Source organism: Schistocerca piceifrons, chromosome 10 (assembly GCF_021461385.2).
Source record: "Schistocerca piceifrons isolate TAMUIC-IGC-003096 chromosome 10, iqSchPice1.1, whole genome shotgun sequence".
Lineage (NCBI taxonomy): Eukaryota > Metazoa > Arthropoda > Insecta > Orthoptera > Acrididae > Schistocerca > Schistocerca piceifrons.
Window position 1 is genome coordinate 120,337,969 of NC_060147.1, and position 18,255 is coordinate 120,356,223.

General features: G+C 40.1%; 1 protein-coding gene across 1 annotated transcript; it reads right to left on the minus strand.

The window, feature by feature from the left end:
• Positions 1-9,560: 9,560 nt before the first annotated feature.
• LOC124718746 (piggyBac transposable element-derived protein 4-like) lies at positions 9,561-14,852 on the minus strand. Its single transcript, XM_047244361.1, has 4 exons — positions 14,671-14,852; positions 12,362-12,504; positions 10,723-12,258; positions 9,561-9,916 (listed from the first exon to the last, which is right to left on the minus strand). The coding sequence occupies exons 1-4, from the start codon at positions 14,850-14,852 to the stop codon at positions 9,561-9,563; spliced, it is 2,217 nt and encodes a 738-aa protein (XP_047100317.1).
• Between the last annotated feature and the right edge of the window lie 3,403 nt (positions 14,853-18,255).

The window sequence follows — 18,255 nt, forward strand, 5'->3', positions numbered from 1 at the left end:
CTTGCAGTTTGCTTGAGGTAAGTGCTAATACTTTATTGTATTATACAGGGTGATTCAAAAATGCATGTAAATATTTCAAGGGTGTATTTGTGAGGTAAATATAAGACAAAAATGTTCTATACAATTTTTTCCATACTTGGCTTATTACAGAGTTATGAACAAAACAGGATAATACATTCAATACAACGTAAGGTATTTAATTCCCAGAGTTCACAGTTTAATTACAGTGCATTTGGACTAACAACGCAAACTGATAAATAAACGTGACGTAACAAAGTGAAACAATTCCTCGTGAACACTGTATTAATTTAGGTCCTGTTGATTGAACTACAGCAATGCACAATAACTAAGGAAAATTGAAGCATTTTACAGACTGTACTGTACTGTACTGTACTGTATTTGCACAAATCTTAATGCAATGCATGTTCAAAATGCTGTCCCTGAACTTGCAGACAGACCCGTGCTCGTCGCATCAATGATCTCTGCACATTACACAGTCCGTTCAACTCTCCACGAATAATTTCACAACCACCTTCAATTCTTTGTTGTAGCACTTCTCTGTTCGGTACTGCAGAAGAATACACCAATGTCTTTAGTCGGCCCCATAAATAAAAGTCTAAAGGGTTCAGGTCAGGTGATCTGGCTGGCCAAGCAATTGGTCCTCCGCGACCTATCCATCGATGTGGATACGCAGAATTGAGGTACGCCCTTACGTTGCGGCTGTAATGGGCGGGAGCACCATCGTGCATAAACCACATGGTGGCTCGTGTTGCAAGAGGGACATCCTGTAACAATCCAGGCAATTCTCCCTCCAAAAATTCGCAGTACGCGTGCCCATTCAGCCTTGGAGGCAGAACATGAGGTCCGAGTAAGTAATTCCCCACAATACCACACCAAATGTTTATGGAGAATTGATGTTGATATCCACGCACAATTCTCGCGCCAGGATTCTCGACAGCCCACTGGTGCATATTATACGAATTGATTACACCCGCACGAGTAAACATGGCCTCATCTGTGAATAATATCCGCCGAATGAACATTGGATCATTCAAATGACGCTCTTGTAACCACTGGCAGAATTGCTGACGGCGAGGATAGTCTTCAGGTGTCAATTCGTGCACTTTTTGCAGGTGAAATGGATGCAACTGTTGTCTCCGAAGCAGCCGCCATACAGTAGATTGTGGAAGTCGTACAGCTGCACTAATTTGTCTCGTACTGATAGATGGATCTTGGTCTACCAGGTCCAAAACATGTTCCTCGACGTTCACTGCATGCTCAAGTGGTCGACCTGAATGTGGCCCAGGACGAATGCCGTACTCCCGCATACGTCTGTCCACAGATACAAACGTCTGATGACTTGGTAACCGTCTTCCTGGAAACAGCTCACTGTACCTTCGTCTTGCTGCAAGTGCATTTCCATCTGCTGCACCATACACAAGGTGCATATCAGCATACTCACTGTTTGAGTACATCATGTGCACGAAACCTTTAGCCTTCCGACGATGAATGAACGACAGGACGTACTTTTCCGTTACCAACAACATCAGCGCCATCTTCCGTACAGTAGGAGTAAACATCACGTGCAAACAAAAACAAACACTATTCATGCAGTTTCGAATCAACTGTTGGGAGATACGTATGTGAATTACGTACCAGAATATGGCATCCTGCTGCTTGCACTGCCGTCGTTTTGATACGGACATGACTTTCGTATTTAACGATAACTCTGGAATTAAACGTTTATGGAAAAACATTTATAGAACATTTTTGTCTTATATTTACCTCACAAATACACCCTTAAAATATTTACATGCATTTTTGAATCACCCTGTATATCTGGGAGGGAAAAAAATATCAGACATTTTGGAATTTTTATTGATTTTCTTTTCCAAAGTGCGTTTTATTATACATCAGAAAGGTAATTACAAATTAGAAAAGCTGTCTTGCTGTTTCTCCTGCCAAGTGTAGGACAACGTTGAGTCCGTTGAGCAGTCCAAGCTGTGTTCAGATCGTTGAGGAGATGGTGTTGAGGAGGATTGATAGAATCAGGGCCGGCCTTAGCCATCCAGGTGCCCCGGGCGAGTCGTCCAGTTGGCGCCCTTTATTGTATAAATAGCGAACCTGGCAGTGCTTTGCAACACGGTATTTGACTGTTTTCTAGAAATCGTCTTAAGTGGTTAATGGCGTCATCTTATGATCATAACATGGTTTTTTCCATCGTAAATTTGAGTATTTTATTTTTTTAAATGGAAATGAAATCCAAATAATCTGAAAGCCCGCTAAGACGCTCCATGTGAGTCTTGTGTAGCCTGTGGCGTCAGTCCAGCATGCTGCTGTCGCTGCCGTAACAGTCAGTATAGCAGTGATATGAGGCACTGAGAGCACAAGCGGACTAACCCCGGAGAAGTCAATATGGAGGAAACAGGTCTCATAATACGGGCCCACAAATAATGTATGTTTGTGATACATTGCAGCCTTGTAACATGCATATGATGTAACTGTGGTTTTATTGAACAATATTTTGACATAGATAAATTACAAAAGTACTATATAGTAGAATATTAGCAGTTTTGTTGTGGCTTAGTCCATTTTCGCTCCAAGTAGTTGAACATTCTCAATGACAGGTCCGTTAGTACGCTGATGCATGTGACAATAGTATTCATTACTAGTATACATTGTACACATTACATGTACCATTTTACATTGGTTTCTGTAATGTTACGCATTGTGTTACATTTCAAAATCATCCACAGGCAATGTTTCTACAGCATTTGATGACGTTTGTAAAGTTTTGTAGAAATCATGATGAAGTGGAGGTACATACGGAAGCAAACTTAGCAGATCCTTCTTTTTTGCCTCTGTAATTACATTTCCATTAGGATAAAGCAGTTCGAGATTGCTGATGCATGTGGATGTTCGTTTGGCCACATCAATTTCCTGAAATGGCTCTTGGTTTTGGTTCGAGTATTTATACAATATTTTGAATCTGTTGGTTGCTTCATACCGCAGCCACTGTATGTTCAACCATTGTACTTTACAATTGCCAGAAGACATTTTTCGATTCGTGATGTTTCTTTCGAGTTGTTTTGTTGAAAAGAAACATTCCGCATTCATATTAATTACCTTGAATGGATTCCTTTTTCTGGCACTCACTACCACATCATTCCAGTGTTTAGGACGGTAAATATTAGGAAAATACTTTTTTCGTTTCTGAACTAAGCCAAAATCCTGATCACAGGGCAGGTACGAGTGTCCGCTAACTAAAAATTTATGGTCTATTTCCTTCACAGAGAACTCTGAGCTGTTGACAATGTATTGGCACAGTACAGCAACCTTTATGTTTCTATTCTGGCCTCCGCACTGATCAGAGTACATAATTAGTTTTTCAGTCCTGACAAAATTGCGTATGAAGTACAGCAAACAAGAACCAATTTCTTGTGGCCCTCTCGACGCAATGGATTCATGCCACAGAAACATGTATACATCATCATTGTGCATATTGTGGATGCCAAAGCAATATGTCCACAACTGACGTTTGTAATAGCAAACTCCAGTTGAGATGATCGGTGTAGGCAAAGTTTTCATCAAATCAAATGTTATCACTGTAACGTTACCATCTGATTTGCTAAGCAATGTATCGCTATGTAAACCTGCCCGTGCATACTCGGCTTTTTGCTGATGGAATTCACGTTCTGCAATTAACTCCGTCCTCTCCTTATCATTATCGGCAGCTGTTATTTTTACCTGCAAAGCATCACATGTTCGACAAGAGTCGGACACTGGTGGATGAAATGACAAATTGAAGTTTTCGTAAAAAATTTTGCGGAAAATAAAATGAGAAACGGGCATTTGCTCCTCTGCACAGTACAGTGAATACATGACTGATAAATTTAAATCTGGTCCTAAATACTTTCTACCGTTATTTTTATGATACGCATAATGGCTTTCATACGCCGGGAATTTTTCTATGAAACGTTTTACTACATCAACTTTGTGGCGAGGTGTTTTATTACCAGGTTCACCTTTACCTCTACCATCACGAGGAGGGGTGGCTTTTCCCCCTTTATTCTTGAGTACCCTATCGATTCTTCCAGCAGATACGGCTAAAATATTCTGAAAGAATCTTTTGCACACCCTCGTTTCAGACCCATTTGAATTGAGCAAGTAATACAATCTCGTCGTCTCCCTACGTGAATGTTGCTGACCTACGTAAGACCGTGCTTTATCAACGACTTTAATCATGGTAAACAGGAAAGCCGACTGCAGATCGTGGCTGCCTAAATTATAAAACTCATTGAACACTTGTTCCTGCTGTTCTTCGTTGATGTGTTTGTGGCACTCATACCGGCACGTACACTCGCTGATTTTCCGCAATTCCTTTCGAGGTACAAGGTTACCCTTACGGTTTACATACTCTTGACCTAGAGCTCTCCGTTCTTTCCTAACGTTACGAAGCCATTTATCTTCGTTTCTAAGGCGCTTCTTTCCTCGGCTCCGTACCACGGCATCGTCGTTCGTCTCTGGCACGTCCTCTGGAACAGTTGTTGCTGCAGCCGTGCTCGCTCTCGCGTCTCCCGGCACTTCCCCATCGGACGCAAACATCTCTGTAATAACAATATCCATCCCTCAATGTAATATTAACTACACTACAGTAATGGTCAACGTGTGCATTGGTATCCACAGGCGAAGCAATTGCTCAACACAACTCGGCGGGCGGTAAAACATTGTTGTACACATAACATTACATGTGATCGTTACTTGATTACACAAAATAGCAATACATAAAGTATTGTTTGTATGTCATTCTGTTTTCGTATGGAAAACAACCTGCATTTTCTGAACAAAGTCACCATTCGAGATACGGTACATCTAGACGTGTTTGCATATGAACGCGTTAGTGTACAATCGACAATGTTATCCGCAAAAAAGGAATGGAACACAATACAAACTAACCTTCCAATTGCTCCTCCACGCTTTTCGCAGGGGCTGCCATGCTGATCAACTGAAATACACGTCCACGTGGTCACTGGTCCAATACGTTGTTCCACACTAAATACACAAGTCTTTAGTTCGCCGGCGTCACGCGCAATGGCAGTGGACGGAGAGCATAGAGCACAAATGGACTATGACGCATAGTCCACTCCTGCTCTCAACGGTATCTATCGGCGGTTGAGTGCAACAGCAATGTTTACGTTGCTACATTAGACAAACCTTCAGATAAACAAACAGATCAACATGCATTGCATAATACTCGTATACTGTTATCACAACATGTCAATACCTCAAATTCACAAAAAGTGTGGGTTAGTCCGCTTGTGCTCTCAGTGCCTCATATATTGTTTGGGCATTCACGTTTTGGGAAATTGTCTAAAAATATTGCGTAGTACTGCACTGTACATCTACAACAACTCCAGAAAATTGTTTTTGCGTGTTCCAAACAAAGAAAAGATGCGTAAAATGTGGTTGAAACAGGCTCGTATATCCCAAATATTTCTTTTCTTTTCTGAAGCACCCCTGTACTAAAGCGAACAAAACAAAACAAAAATTATTCAAATTGGTCAAGCCATTTCTTTGTTTTGGTGACACTAACACACAACAATTGATTTTTATATATAGGAGGTAATATGTATAACGAAAAAACACTAATTTTAAATTGGGTACCATATTTTTATTGAATTTAATATAACTGTAAGCCATAAACCTATATTTTCTGTCAGTCATCTGAACACAAAACATATTACGCCTAATGAAAAACAATTATAAACGACTAAAATTTTACTTTTCTCGCTTTTCTGTCGGCAAAGTCTCTGATCAGATTAAAAAAGTCCAGGTTTTCTGCAACTTCATTTTCAATGGACAGTGAGGCCAAACTGGTTAGTCTTGTTTGAGACATTGTAGACCGCAAGTACGTTTTTATCAACTTCAGTTTGGAAAAACTGCGTTCGCCGCTTGCGACAGTCACTGGTATTGTTAGCAAAATACGTAACGTTATCCAGATGTTGGGATATAACTCTTGAAGATTATGCTTTTTTATGAAGTTTAAGGCTTCAATAGGCGTTGCCTGGCTGTCTTCGAGATAGTGTTGCAGGCCTAAAATTTCGTCGCACAGCAAATTTCCATCAATATCTGACTTCATATTGACAGTTAACTTTTCTTGTAATTTAGAACAGCATTGTATTAGTTCTTCTTTATTTTGATTTTTTTTAATGTCAAACAAGAAACTCCACGTCGCAGAAAATTCTTGCATCTGCTCAAATCTTTCTTTCATGGATATGTGCACGGTGTCCAACAGTGCATTGAAAAACTCTGCTTTAAACTTCTTTTTTGGGTCAGTTATTTGATCATCAACAGCCTCTTCACCCGGCCTGCGTTTAATACGTCTTAATCGCATTTGTGGTTTAAATAATGGCTGCGTATCAAGATCCGAAGCCAGTTCAGTTGCTGTTACAATAGCTTGTTCGAAACCTGTTTGTCTATATGTTTCCAAATAAGAGCAACATTTGTCAAGGATTCCCATAAACTCGACAAAGTTGATTGTGGGTGACTGACTTGCTTTACTCACAACGTTAATTTGAAACAGAACGTCATACCATGTCACGAGAGAAACAATGAAGCTGAAGTCTTTTAATTGTCCTAGTGTTGTCGCTTCGTGTGACACCGCAGCATCGCTTTGTTCAGTAGCATCGGCCAAGGAAACCAAAGCGTCATGCATTTCGCATAATTGATAACGAACCGCTTTGGCGCTATCAATTCGAGCTTCCCAGCGTGTGTCACTTACATTTTTCAGGGTGTATATCTTCAAATGGTCGGTCAAAATTTTCCATCTATTTACCGATCCAGCAAATAGATTAAACATTTTTTGTAACATTCCGAACAGTGTCACGGATTTTACTGATGATTTTGCCGCATCACACAATACCAAATTATAACTATGGCATCCACATGGCACAAAAAAAAGCTAGTGGATTTAACTTCTTAATTCTGTTCTGGACGCCTTTATTTCCCCTACATGTTCGCGCCGTTATCGTAGCACTGTCCTCTGCAGTCATTAATGTTAAGGTCAAGATCACTCAATGTTTTTAAAATGCTTTCTGTGAGGCCTTCACCGGTTGTATCATCTATTCGTAGAAATGAGATGAAATGTTCTTTTACACTTACGCCATCCTCTGTTATGTCGGTGCATCTTAAAGTTATCGAAAGTTGTTCGTTGTGGCTTATATCTGGAGTACAGTCAGCTATGATTGCATAATACTTTGAACCCTTTATGCGGGATACGATTGTAGACATAACGTGTGATGCCATGAGTTCTATTACTTCATTTTGTATATTTTTGCCGCAATAATGGTCAGCCAAATCACCATTCAATGCCAGTCTGACGTGCTCTTCCATGATTGGATCAAACTTTGCCAATAACTGTACAAGACCTAAGAATTTTCCATTATTTGGGGTAAATAATTTATCTGATAACCCTCTGAATGCCATACTATTTTCAGCCAAATACAAAGTAATGTGCATCAATCTTTGAAGCACATTGCTCCATCGTAAACTTTCTTCAGAAATTACCTTTTGTTCTTCCTTGTCAATAGTTAATCCAGCTTTAAACCTGATTTCAGCTTCAGTCCATTGAGTAAATGCTTTTTTGTGGTTAGGACTATTTTCATGTAGTTTCAGAGCTTCACTTAAATGTTTCCAATTTCTGAAACCCACAGTGGTGGTCAAATTAGTAGTTGACTTGAAATCAAACAGTCGACAACAAAAGCAAAAGACACTGTCGTTTGATACAGAATAAACTAGCCACCGTCGTCTGATAGTTTCTTCGTTTGATAGTTTTCTTGTGTAATGAGTTGAAGAGAAATGACGCCCATTTTCATCTTTTGGAAAGTTATTTAGACATACTTGTGAGGGTGCACATATTATAATGCGATCTATATCTCTAGCATTAAGTACTTTTGGCCACGTACCTACATCAGAAACATTGTATTCTTTTATTGCAAGAACGTTGATACTTTCATCGACCACAGATGTCGTGTTGATTTTGACTTGGAGAAATATCAGAGGATTCATGCAAAGATGTACTGCGCTGGTCAATTCGATCACCTTCAATAGGTGATTGTATATTTTTTGTGTATAATTGTTCAGTCTGAAGAAATATTTGCTGATACATGGACTTTTGATTCAATATCTGAAGTATTTGCATTAGAATTTCCTTTAAGGTACTTATGAATATTAATGTGCTTTTTAGTTTCTTCAGGAACTTTTTCTTTTTCAGCGTTTCTTTTCCGATTTTCTGATCCAGAAAGCTTTTTTAAAATCATTTCCTTCTCTTCTGGCATGATTTAATAATTTGACAAATTATTGCTTGGACACTGCTCTATTTCGCGACCACAATATTCGATCTATAACAAATAAAGAAATTCACCTATCAGTAGACGTAACTAGAAAAAAACCTGAACTGAACGATAAAAATGTTTTTCGCACCTACCAGAAAATTAAAATGTTGACACAGTCACGACACTCGTTTCACTCACAATTATTCAGCCACGAAAACATGACAGCTGCCCCCGACTCTTACTGAGAATTACTGACATGCGGGTGCAAATCGTAGCGCTGCCATCATATGCAGTCTAACAAACATTGTGTGGCGCTGTATTATTTCAGTAAGTTAGGGGAAAATTCTCTATGAATGCAGTGCACGCATTGCATGATCTATTAATTAATGTACATGAGTCATTAAGTCACAGATATTCGATATAAATAAATTCGTATTAATTAAATCATAATGTAATATATATTTCACAGTCTGTATTTTCTTTTATTTGGAGCGACCGGTAGTTTCTGTTGTAAACGAGAGATGGTGCGGCTGCATGGGCTCTTCCTTGTTGCAGTTCTTGAAACAAATAAGAGAGGCGCTTTGGTAGAGCCCGTGCTAGCCCGCGTCAAACATGGATGGTTGCAGACAATACGAAGATTGCATTCAGCATGATTTCTCTTCTGCTACCCCGAATTCATCGCGCATTCGTGAGATTAGCGACGTATGTTTAATGAGACTGATAATATTTTAGTTTCGCGAAATGGGTGATTGTAAATTGTAATTTTTTTTTACATGCGTTTAGTACGTGGCGCCCCTTCGGCCCCGGCGCCCTGGGCGACCGCCCGAGTCGCCCCACCCTAAAGCCGGCGCTGGATAGAATGATGATGGATTTGTATTAAGAGTATTGTGGTAACCAGGGTTCACCTGAAATGAGCTCCCACGTGCTGCTTGCGACGCTGCCCCCAAAACAATGTTGCTCACGTCCATCTTCACTCTAATTTGCCCATCAGGACGCAATTTTTTCACATTTTTCGCCATGCTGAGGAGAAAAAGTTCGCATTCGTCGTCCACGTTGTCACTTGGTGTAGCGTGTGCACTTTGAAGAAGTACTTGGGAGCGCAAGCGTTGGTTGTCTTTCATTATTTTAACCGTTTCTTGTACGGATGACGACAGAAGTTTTTTTCCAACAAAAGGCCTTACGGGCTTCGCTGTAGGTTGAGTAAAAGTTGTTGGAGAATCTGATACATTAGCAGTGGGATTGTCGATGGCCTCCGCCATTGTAGGGACTACACTTTTTAGTAGATCGTTTCTTGGTGGACTGGACTTGGGAGCTTTCTGACGAGGCCACTTGTGAGCCTGTTTCATCAATCGGACATAAGCCAGTTTCTTCTAGTGTTCCATCATAATCTTCATTATTGGAGCTGTCTTCCGCATTTGCTCGCGTTTTCCTTGTTACGAGAGTTGGATTCATAAAAGCCATTTCATCTTCAAATTTCCATTTGCTCAAACTCTTTGCTGCCTGACCTGATTTTGTGGCTCTACGGTGTTTAGCCTGGATGTACGCATCCCGCAGTTTATTCCAGTTGTCATTACATCCATTACCTAGAACAGAGAAATTAGTTTAGAATTCTAGGCTAGTCTTTATAGCGCGTTTAAAATTAGTTGCGAATTTTGACGTTTGGCTTGCCGGAGGTGACGTGACGTGACTCCTTTATCCAGGCAGCACCAATGGCGAGCCAGGCTTTCCCTCCGAGCCGCCACCGGTGTCGACCTGTAAGGCATTCCTGTCGCTTGGCCGTAGGTAAACACTACCACAATTGTTTCTTTGCCGCCCAAGAACGTTCTCTGTTCATTATTGTCGTTTCTCTACCGCTAAAGAATGTTTACCTGGCGGCCGGTTCCTTTCAGGCGTGGCGATATCGCTGCCTGCTGGCACAACGCGTGGCAACAATACTCCACTCGCTCCGTACCGAACTGTCAAAAGTCACAAGTAATTTTAACACTCTCTGTACCAGGCCTATTTTATGCACCCGTCCCTAGAAACCGGGCAATTTTACCAATATTAAAAAAATTACTGCATCAAATCTACTGTTTGGATTGTGGCAAATTTGGTACCATCTTGAAGCTGCACATTTCTACTTTAATTCTGAGTGAAAGAAACTACTTTACAATGCACAGCTTTAAGGTACAGTTATAGAAATCACTTAGATGTTTTAAGAATTTAGAAAAAGTCATACGAATAAGGGAATACAATTGTGATTTATTTTTAACCAAAATTGTGGCACTACATTACATGTTTCTGATAGTATACAGTATTACATATAAATTTCACACAGAATCATATTGTTTTTTAGTGTGGAAAATTTTAAAGCAAGGTTCCAGGCAGAGTGCAACGCCACACTGTTCACATTCGTATCGTGTCTCTTTGCGAGAAGCCTTGCCACTCTGTTTCTTGCTCCTGGAACTGCACACGTGACACACACGAGCAGCATACTTCTTAGTAGTTGCAGGTATGTGCTGCAAAAAATGTCTCTTTGTTAGCCGACCTACAGTTCCTTCATTTCTTGGAATGAATTCAAGTGTGTCGTCTTCAACAAGCTGAACTGCAAGCACTGTTATAAAGTCTGTTATTGTAATTTTCTTCCTGTGCACTGCATTGTACAGCCAAAATGCATTTGATACTCCCATAAGCAGCAAATGGAAATATAATTTTCGCCACCATTTCACAGTTCTGTGCTGGAACGGATTGTACTGCAGGCGTTGGTCTCCAATATCCACTCCAATTTTATTGAGGTTGTAATCAAGTACCTGAAGTGGTTTCAATACTACAGACCCATTTCTCTTAGTATGCGTACCAAATGTTGCTTGATGCCTTGTAGACAATGTATACACATCTCTCTTATCTTTCCACTTCATTGCCAATACATTATCTTTACGCCGAAAAGACATTTCGCCCTTTTTCAGCGTAGCAGATACTAAATCTTTAGGCAATCCTTTCCTGGATTTGTTCACAGTACCAACAGCTCCAGTGCCTTTCTCTGCCAGTTGCTGAAATAGCTCTGGACTGGAATAAAATCGATCTAAATACACAGTGTGGCCTTTGTTCAGCAAGCTGCTGTCAGACAACAATCGCAAAATAACCGCAGACGAAGAATTGTCAACAATATGCTTACCAGCATAAACTTCAAAATTTACAACATAGCCACTACTGGCTTCAGCAACAGCATATACTTTCAGTCCATACTTATGAGGCTTATTTTGCATGTAAACACGGAAACTCACACGACCTCGAAATGGGCAAATTCCTTCATCAATTGTCACTTTTTCTGAGGGACGATATGCCTGGATACATCGCTCCTTCAAATTATTATAATATGGCAAAACTTTGTAAAGTGGATGAAATCCATCTTCGCCTGGTTTTTTCTGATTTGAATTGTCAACAAGATGCAAGCATGACAGTATCTGAGTGAAACGCAAACGGCTCATGACATGGGGACAAAAGTTACAACTAAGAACAGGATTAGTGCTCCAATGGTCCGCAATTTTGGGCTTTTTCGAAACACACATGTGGAAAATAATACCCAAGAAACGCCTCATCTCACTTATAGTCACTGGCTTCCACGAACTCAAAACTGAATGGGGCTTCAGATTATTTCCTCTTCTTTTCTTCTGTATTGTCTGTGATGCATACAAATTTGTCTGTCTCTTGAGTTCATTTACGTCACTGTCAGTAAGGAACACTTTACTGCAATCCAGTACAGAACTCGACTCATCAATATCCACTAGTATCTGCCTGGGTGTCGTGTTGACAGGCAGAGGTCGGTAGGTGTCAACTGCAGTCCACTCACTGTCTTTCGGATACGGCACAGCTGCTGGATTTGAAGCAACACCTTCAACATCATTCTCGTCTTCATCTGAAGACAAACTGTCATCAATCTCGTCTTCTAAAAAGAATATCACATTATGTGTAACTACATACATCGTTTACACATGTTCAACAGATATGTGCGTACTGCACAATTACGTGGAAAATTCGGAAATACGTACCTTCAAACACACCATTGCATTCAGAATCGTCTGAATCACTCTCTACATTATCCAGAGTGTCGCTATGATTGATCAAATCCGCAATTTCTGCGTCTGATAAACCGCGCCGAAACATGATGACAAACAACTGAATGATATACAGACTGAGAACGCAAAGATAAGTTTTAACATGAATTACAGCGCTGCCGTGACATCTATGGACGCATTTTGTTAATAAACATCTGAAAAACGTATAGCGCTGGCCAAACCCGTAGAAATAACGTTGCAGTGTTTTGAATGAAATTAAATGTAGCGGCCCGTAAATTTTACGGGCTTGGTGATTTTCGCGCGATCCCAGGCCCGTAAATTTTACGGGCTTGGCGCTTAGAGTGTTAACCCGTAACTGGTACACCTATAAATTGTAACACATAAGGTACATCTGGGTCCTCGGGACCCACCCAAGTTTTGAGTATATTTTGGTAAAAAAAACACATTTAAATGAAATTTAAATATGAAACTTTTATTAATGTTTTGTTACTAATGTTTTAAAACCACATTCCTCATTTATGGTCATACCTTAAAGATGTTACAAAAAAGGACAATAAACTGCATAAAATACGAAATGTGAAAAATATACTTTTGGAAAGTCCTGCACATCAGTTACAAATAGTAAGATAGACAACTGAAACTTCACGTTTAAACACAAAATGTACTATGCTTCACAACAGTAAGCCAGAAGAAAAGTTCAAAATCAATATAAAAATTTCTGCAGGCACAACTTTTGGATAAATTTTAGTACATTTCTCAGCTAAATGACTATGTGATCTTTGAAAATAGCAGAAATTATGACAAAATATTAGGTTTCAATTATACAGCATCTTCACCAGTCCATTTCAGTTATTTCATTCATCCAGACTACCGAAACAGTTTGGACATAAAGCAGTGGAACATTCCAAACATAATGGTGTTCGACATCTGGCACACGCCCGGGATGCTTTCCTGTCTTTTTTAGATGGGCACACTGAGCATCTTTTCCTCTTCGATTTAGTAGCACCAGCTTCACTGTGAACCTGGGATGTTCCTGATGCCTTGGAGGGGGTCATGCCTAGAATATCACAAATGGAATTTCGGATATCTTTTCTCAAAAATGGAGAATCCAATCTTCTTTTCATACAATCACTTATGAGTTGTGTACCTAGTTCAATGAGGAATTCTCTGCGTGTCACATCATCAGTATCTTCTTTCCCATGGTACAAAACAAAAGCATTTACACCTGCTATATCTAGCATAGTGTAGAAGACTGCCATAGGCCACCGCCTTGTTCTTCTAGAAGTCGTGTAATTATGCGTCTTTTCGTCAAGTGCGTCAACTCCACCTTTTGTTTTATTGTAGTCATGGATTATTTCAGGCTTATTTTCCACCATACATTCTCCATGGTGCATTGTCGATATCAGGTTGACAACCTTGTTCTTTTTGGGGACGTGTGAAAGTATTGTTACAGAACCAGAGTATCCGTAGATTGAAGAAGACACATTTCTGCCCTTTGCTGTTGAAAAGCTTGGTGGTAGCTCAGCCTTGTTCTTTCTCATGGTGCCAATATAAGTCAAATTACAGTTCGACAACTCATTGACCAACTCCACACTTGAGAACCAGTTGTCCCCTGTCACATTTCTGTTACTTCCCTTGATTGGTTCAACCAACCGCATGACAACAGCTGTTGGTAAGAGGACACGGCGCGGGATGGCTACAGCTGATTTTCCCGAATATATCTCTGCATTCAAACAGTAGTGCATTTTGGCATCAGCTAGAATAAATATTTTTATACCGTATTTCCGTGGCTTGGATGGAATGTACATCCTAAATGGACATCTACCACGGAATCCTACAAGCATTTCGTCAACAGTGACGTACTCTCCGACTGAATAGTTTTCTTGACAAGCTTCTATCAATGAATTGAAGAGCCAAGAGATGTGGTACAGTTTATCTGTGAGTTTCCTTGCGTCACGGGTTGCTGCATCATCAAAATGAAGGCAACGTAATAAAAACAGCAAACGTTTCAAGGGCATAGTTGCCCTAAAAATTGGTCTACCAGTGCCGTTTGTAGCATATAAACCATTCAGATCTTCGTTGTTTGACTTGAAGGCTCCCCACAAATAACAAAGACCTATGACAGCTTTTATTTCAGTACTGTCTGTTAGATTTGAAAAAGAATTCTTTTTTGACTCAGGTGGCAATGACATAATCTTTTCATTGGTTCTGAGTACTACCTCTGCAATCATTTCTTTGCTGAAAAGTAGTTCCCAAAATGCTAGAGGGGTCTTTTCTGTTACCTGTCTAGCTGCATTACGTATGCCAGGAAAGTGAATTGGAGCAATGATGTTGGTTTGAGAGGTTCTTCCACGTATGCTGGGTGTTGTTGACCACTTGAATCTGTTTCTTCCATAGATATAATTAGTTCCAGATTGTTCGTTGTTACTGTCTCCATCATCACTTTCATCACTTCCAGTTTCATGTTCACTAATTTCATAGTCACTGTCGCTTCCACTTATGTCTTCAATATCACTGTCCAATGGTTCGTTCAGATTATCTGTAGTATCTTCCTCGCTCATTTTTCTGAAGCACTACACCGTAAATCCAAGATACCGGAAATAATGCCACGAAAAGAAAACTTTCACTAACGGTACACCTGGGTCCACGGGACCCGATCACCTTTATAGAAACAAAACTAACAAAGAAACGCCTGCAACAATGTTGTGGGCTGGTAGCCAGTTGATTGTTAGGAGAGTACAGGGAGAGGGAAGTCAGTGCTACCACACACATCACGGAGCTGGAAAAAAGAAATTTCGCTCGGGTCCCTGGGACCCAGGTGTACCAGTTACGGGTTAAACGCACCATAGTTATCTATTAGTTATTCATTTATTCTCCTTTGGCGCTCAAAGACAAAGGTCGCTTAGTTGTCAAAGGACAACGTGAAGATTAATAATTCAATAAGTGGGCTTTTTTTCACCGTTCACGGGTACTTGGCATCTGGCAATTCTTACAGAACATTTTTTTTTCGTTTCGGATTGGATTTTCAACTACTGGACAAATAATTAAAGAGTGTTGTGAGGTAATTTGGAAAACTCTACGACCGATTTACATGCCAGAACCAAACAAAGATGAACAGATAGCCAAGTATTATGATAAGTGGAATTATCCACACTGCATAGGAGCTTTGGACGGCAAGCACGATGTCCAGCTGGTGCTGGTTCATTGTACTATAACTACAAAGGAATACAGTCCATTGTTTTATTGGCTTTGGTAGATGCAAATTACACCTTCACGCTTGTTGACGTTGACGCTTACGGCAAAAGTAGCGATGGAGGAACTTTTGAGCGATCTGAGATGGGAAAAAGATTTGAAAGCAACAAATACGCCGTTTCGAAAGACAAAGAGCTACTACCAGCAATGGAGATTCCTTATGTAATTATTGAAGATGAAGCCTTCCCTCTTAAAACCTATTTGATGCGTCCATACAGCAAAGCAGTCACTACAAGTGACGAAGAGAAGGTATACAACTACCGTCATTGAAGAGCTCGACGGACTGTAGAAAATGCGTTCGGAATTCTAGCCGGGCGCTGGAGAATGTTTCTAAAGCCTATTGAAACTAAACCAGAAACTGCCGATCTAATAGTTTTAGCTTCCACCTGTCTACACGACATGCTTCGGAATACATCAACAAATATTTCCCCTTTCGAGGAACAAATCAGAATGGAAAGTGAACACATTCATGGTGTAGCCAACCTCGAACTCGTTCGTAGAAATTTCGTGAGAGAAGCGGCCATCACCAGAGATAAGTTCAAAAAGTACTTCGTTTCTGATTATGGTTCAGCAAGTTGTCCTTGGCAACGGCAATCCATTCGAAACGGTAGAGTTGCTCAATGGCACGTCCAGTATTATTTACTTAACACGTTCACTGCCACTGTAATTGGCCTTGCTTTGCCACGTAACCAATATTTTTCTTAATAGAATCTGAAAATATATTGCTAAAAGTAATATAACATGTATTTATTTTATAAGTACACAATCAAATTTACTCTCGTGAATCAAAGTTGTTTTGGGGCGCACTAAGGCGTCAGTGGCATATCAGGCCATATTCTGTAGCGGGTGGCCGTGGACGCGCCAATGCGTCTAGTGTATTGTTCCTGGTTAGTGTGACAGTTTAGGTTACTACAATTTCATTTTATATTCATAAATGAAACGAAACATCCTACTGACAAACGACATATTTATTGGACAAAAAATATAGTAGAAACATTCAAATACAAACACAAGATCTCGAAGAAACTTCTGAAATAAAATGTATGTCAAATCTAAGAAAAATACAATCTAGAGCTTTATCCATTACTCTCAAACAAATAAAATAAATACAAAGTTTAAGAATAGTACCGACACATAACTGTCGAAAAATAAATGAGCAACGAAAGTGCTATCTGCCTTTAGAGGTGGTGAATAACACAACAATTCAAACAATATCCTGCTTTATTTGGGCAATCTAGGCACTCGTAAATCGTGTCTGTTCGTTGTCCACGGCTGGCGCATGATCTGCACTTTTTTCGCGGTGTTTTTGATTTTCCATTTGATTCTCGTTTTACCACAACATGTTGGGGATTTCTGACTGGCCGTTCTACCTGCTTTCGTGGCAATAGTGCTCTTATAATACTGAGTCTAAATTCTTGGAGGGGCATTTTTGTGCCACAATATTTATTGTGTAGGGCATGTGCGTTTGTCAGTATCATTTCCACAACGTGGATAAAAAGTTTCTTGTACCAGCGTATGGTTTTGCGTTCCGAGAGGTAATATGATAACATCTGATCGTGCCGATCAACTCCCGCCATAAATTTATTGTAGTTTACAATGGCCAAGGGCTTAGATTTCTTCTCCTTTCTTTTGGTTTCAACCTCAACCATTTCATTTGTAAATGCATTAGAAATGTAGCAAACCTCCCTCTTATCACGCCACTTACCTATCATAACTCCTTCCGCAAATCTGGCAACGGCTTCACCTTTTCGTAGTTTTGCTTCCTGTATTTCCTTGGGTGTATCCTTCCTATTCGCCCTCAGAGTTCCCGTGCAGTGGGTCTTCTTATCCAGGAGCAGCTTTGCCAATGCGAAGCTGTTATAGTAATTGTCCATGTACACATGGTGACCAGCATTCAACTTTTCATCTAGTAAATGAAGAACAATTTTTTGCGCATGGCCTCTTCCTCCTAAATCGTCCAGCATGCCAGTGTATACCGCGAATTTTAGGACCATTCCAGTGGGAGTTGTCAAAATATATAGCTTTATGCCATATTTGTGCTTTTTGTTTTTGATGTATTGGCGGAAAAGTAATCGTCCACGCCAAAGGATCATTGATTCGTCCAGAGACAGTTCCCGTCCAGGGTAGTAAACTTGGCACATCCTTTCATTGAAAAAATTGATAACGGGACGTATTTTATACAACCTGTCGGATGGTGTTGGTTTGCCCTGTTTTGGATTTTCAGAAAAGTGTAATGCACGTAGTATTAGCAGAAAACGATTTCGTGAAATACTATCGGCAATTCCTTTCACGTTGAATAAAGCGTCCTTTTTCCAATAGTCCTGCAAATTCCTCATCTTTACATTTCCCATGTGCAGGAAAACTCCCAAGAACACTAACAATTCGCCAACAGTCACATCTTTCCAACAGTTTATTCGTGATTGTCCTTTGGTTCCCGCAGAAAGGAATAATTCAATCGCGTTTCGATTTGTTTCTTCTACAACTGTCAATAGAAATTCGTCCGTCAGCAAAAGACGAAAATAATCTAAGGGAGTGTTTTCCGTCGGTTGAATAAGCAGTCCCTCATTTTTTATAAATGGGCAATTTATCATTCCAACTGGCTCTCTTTCCCACGC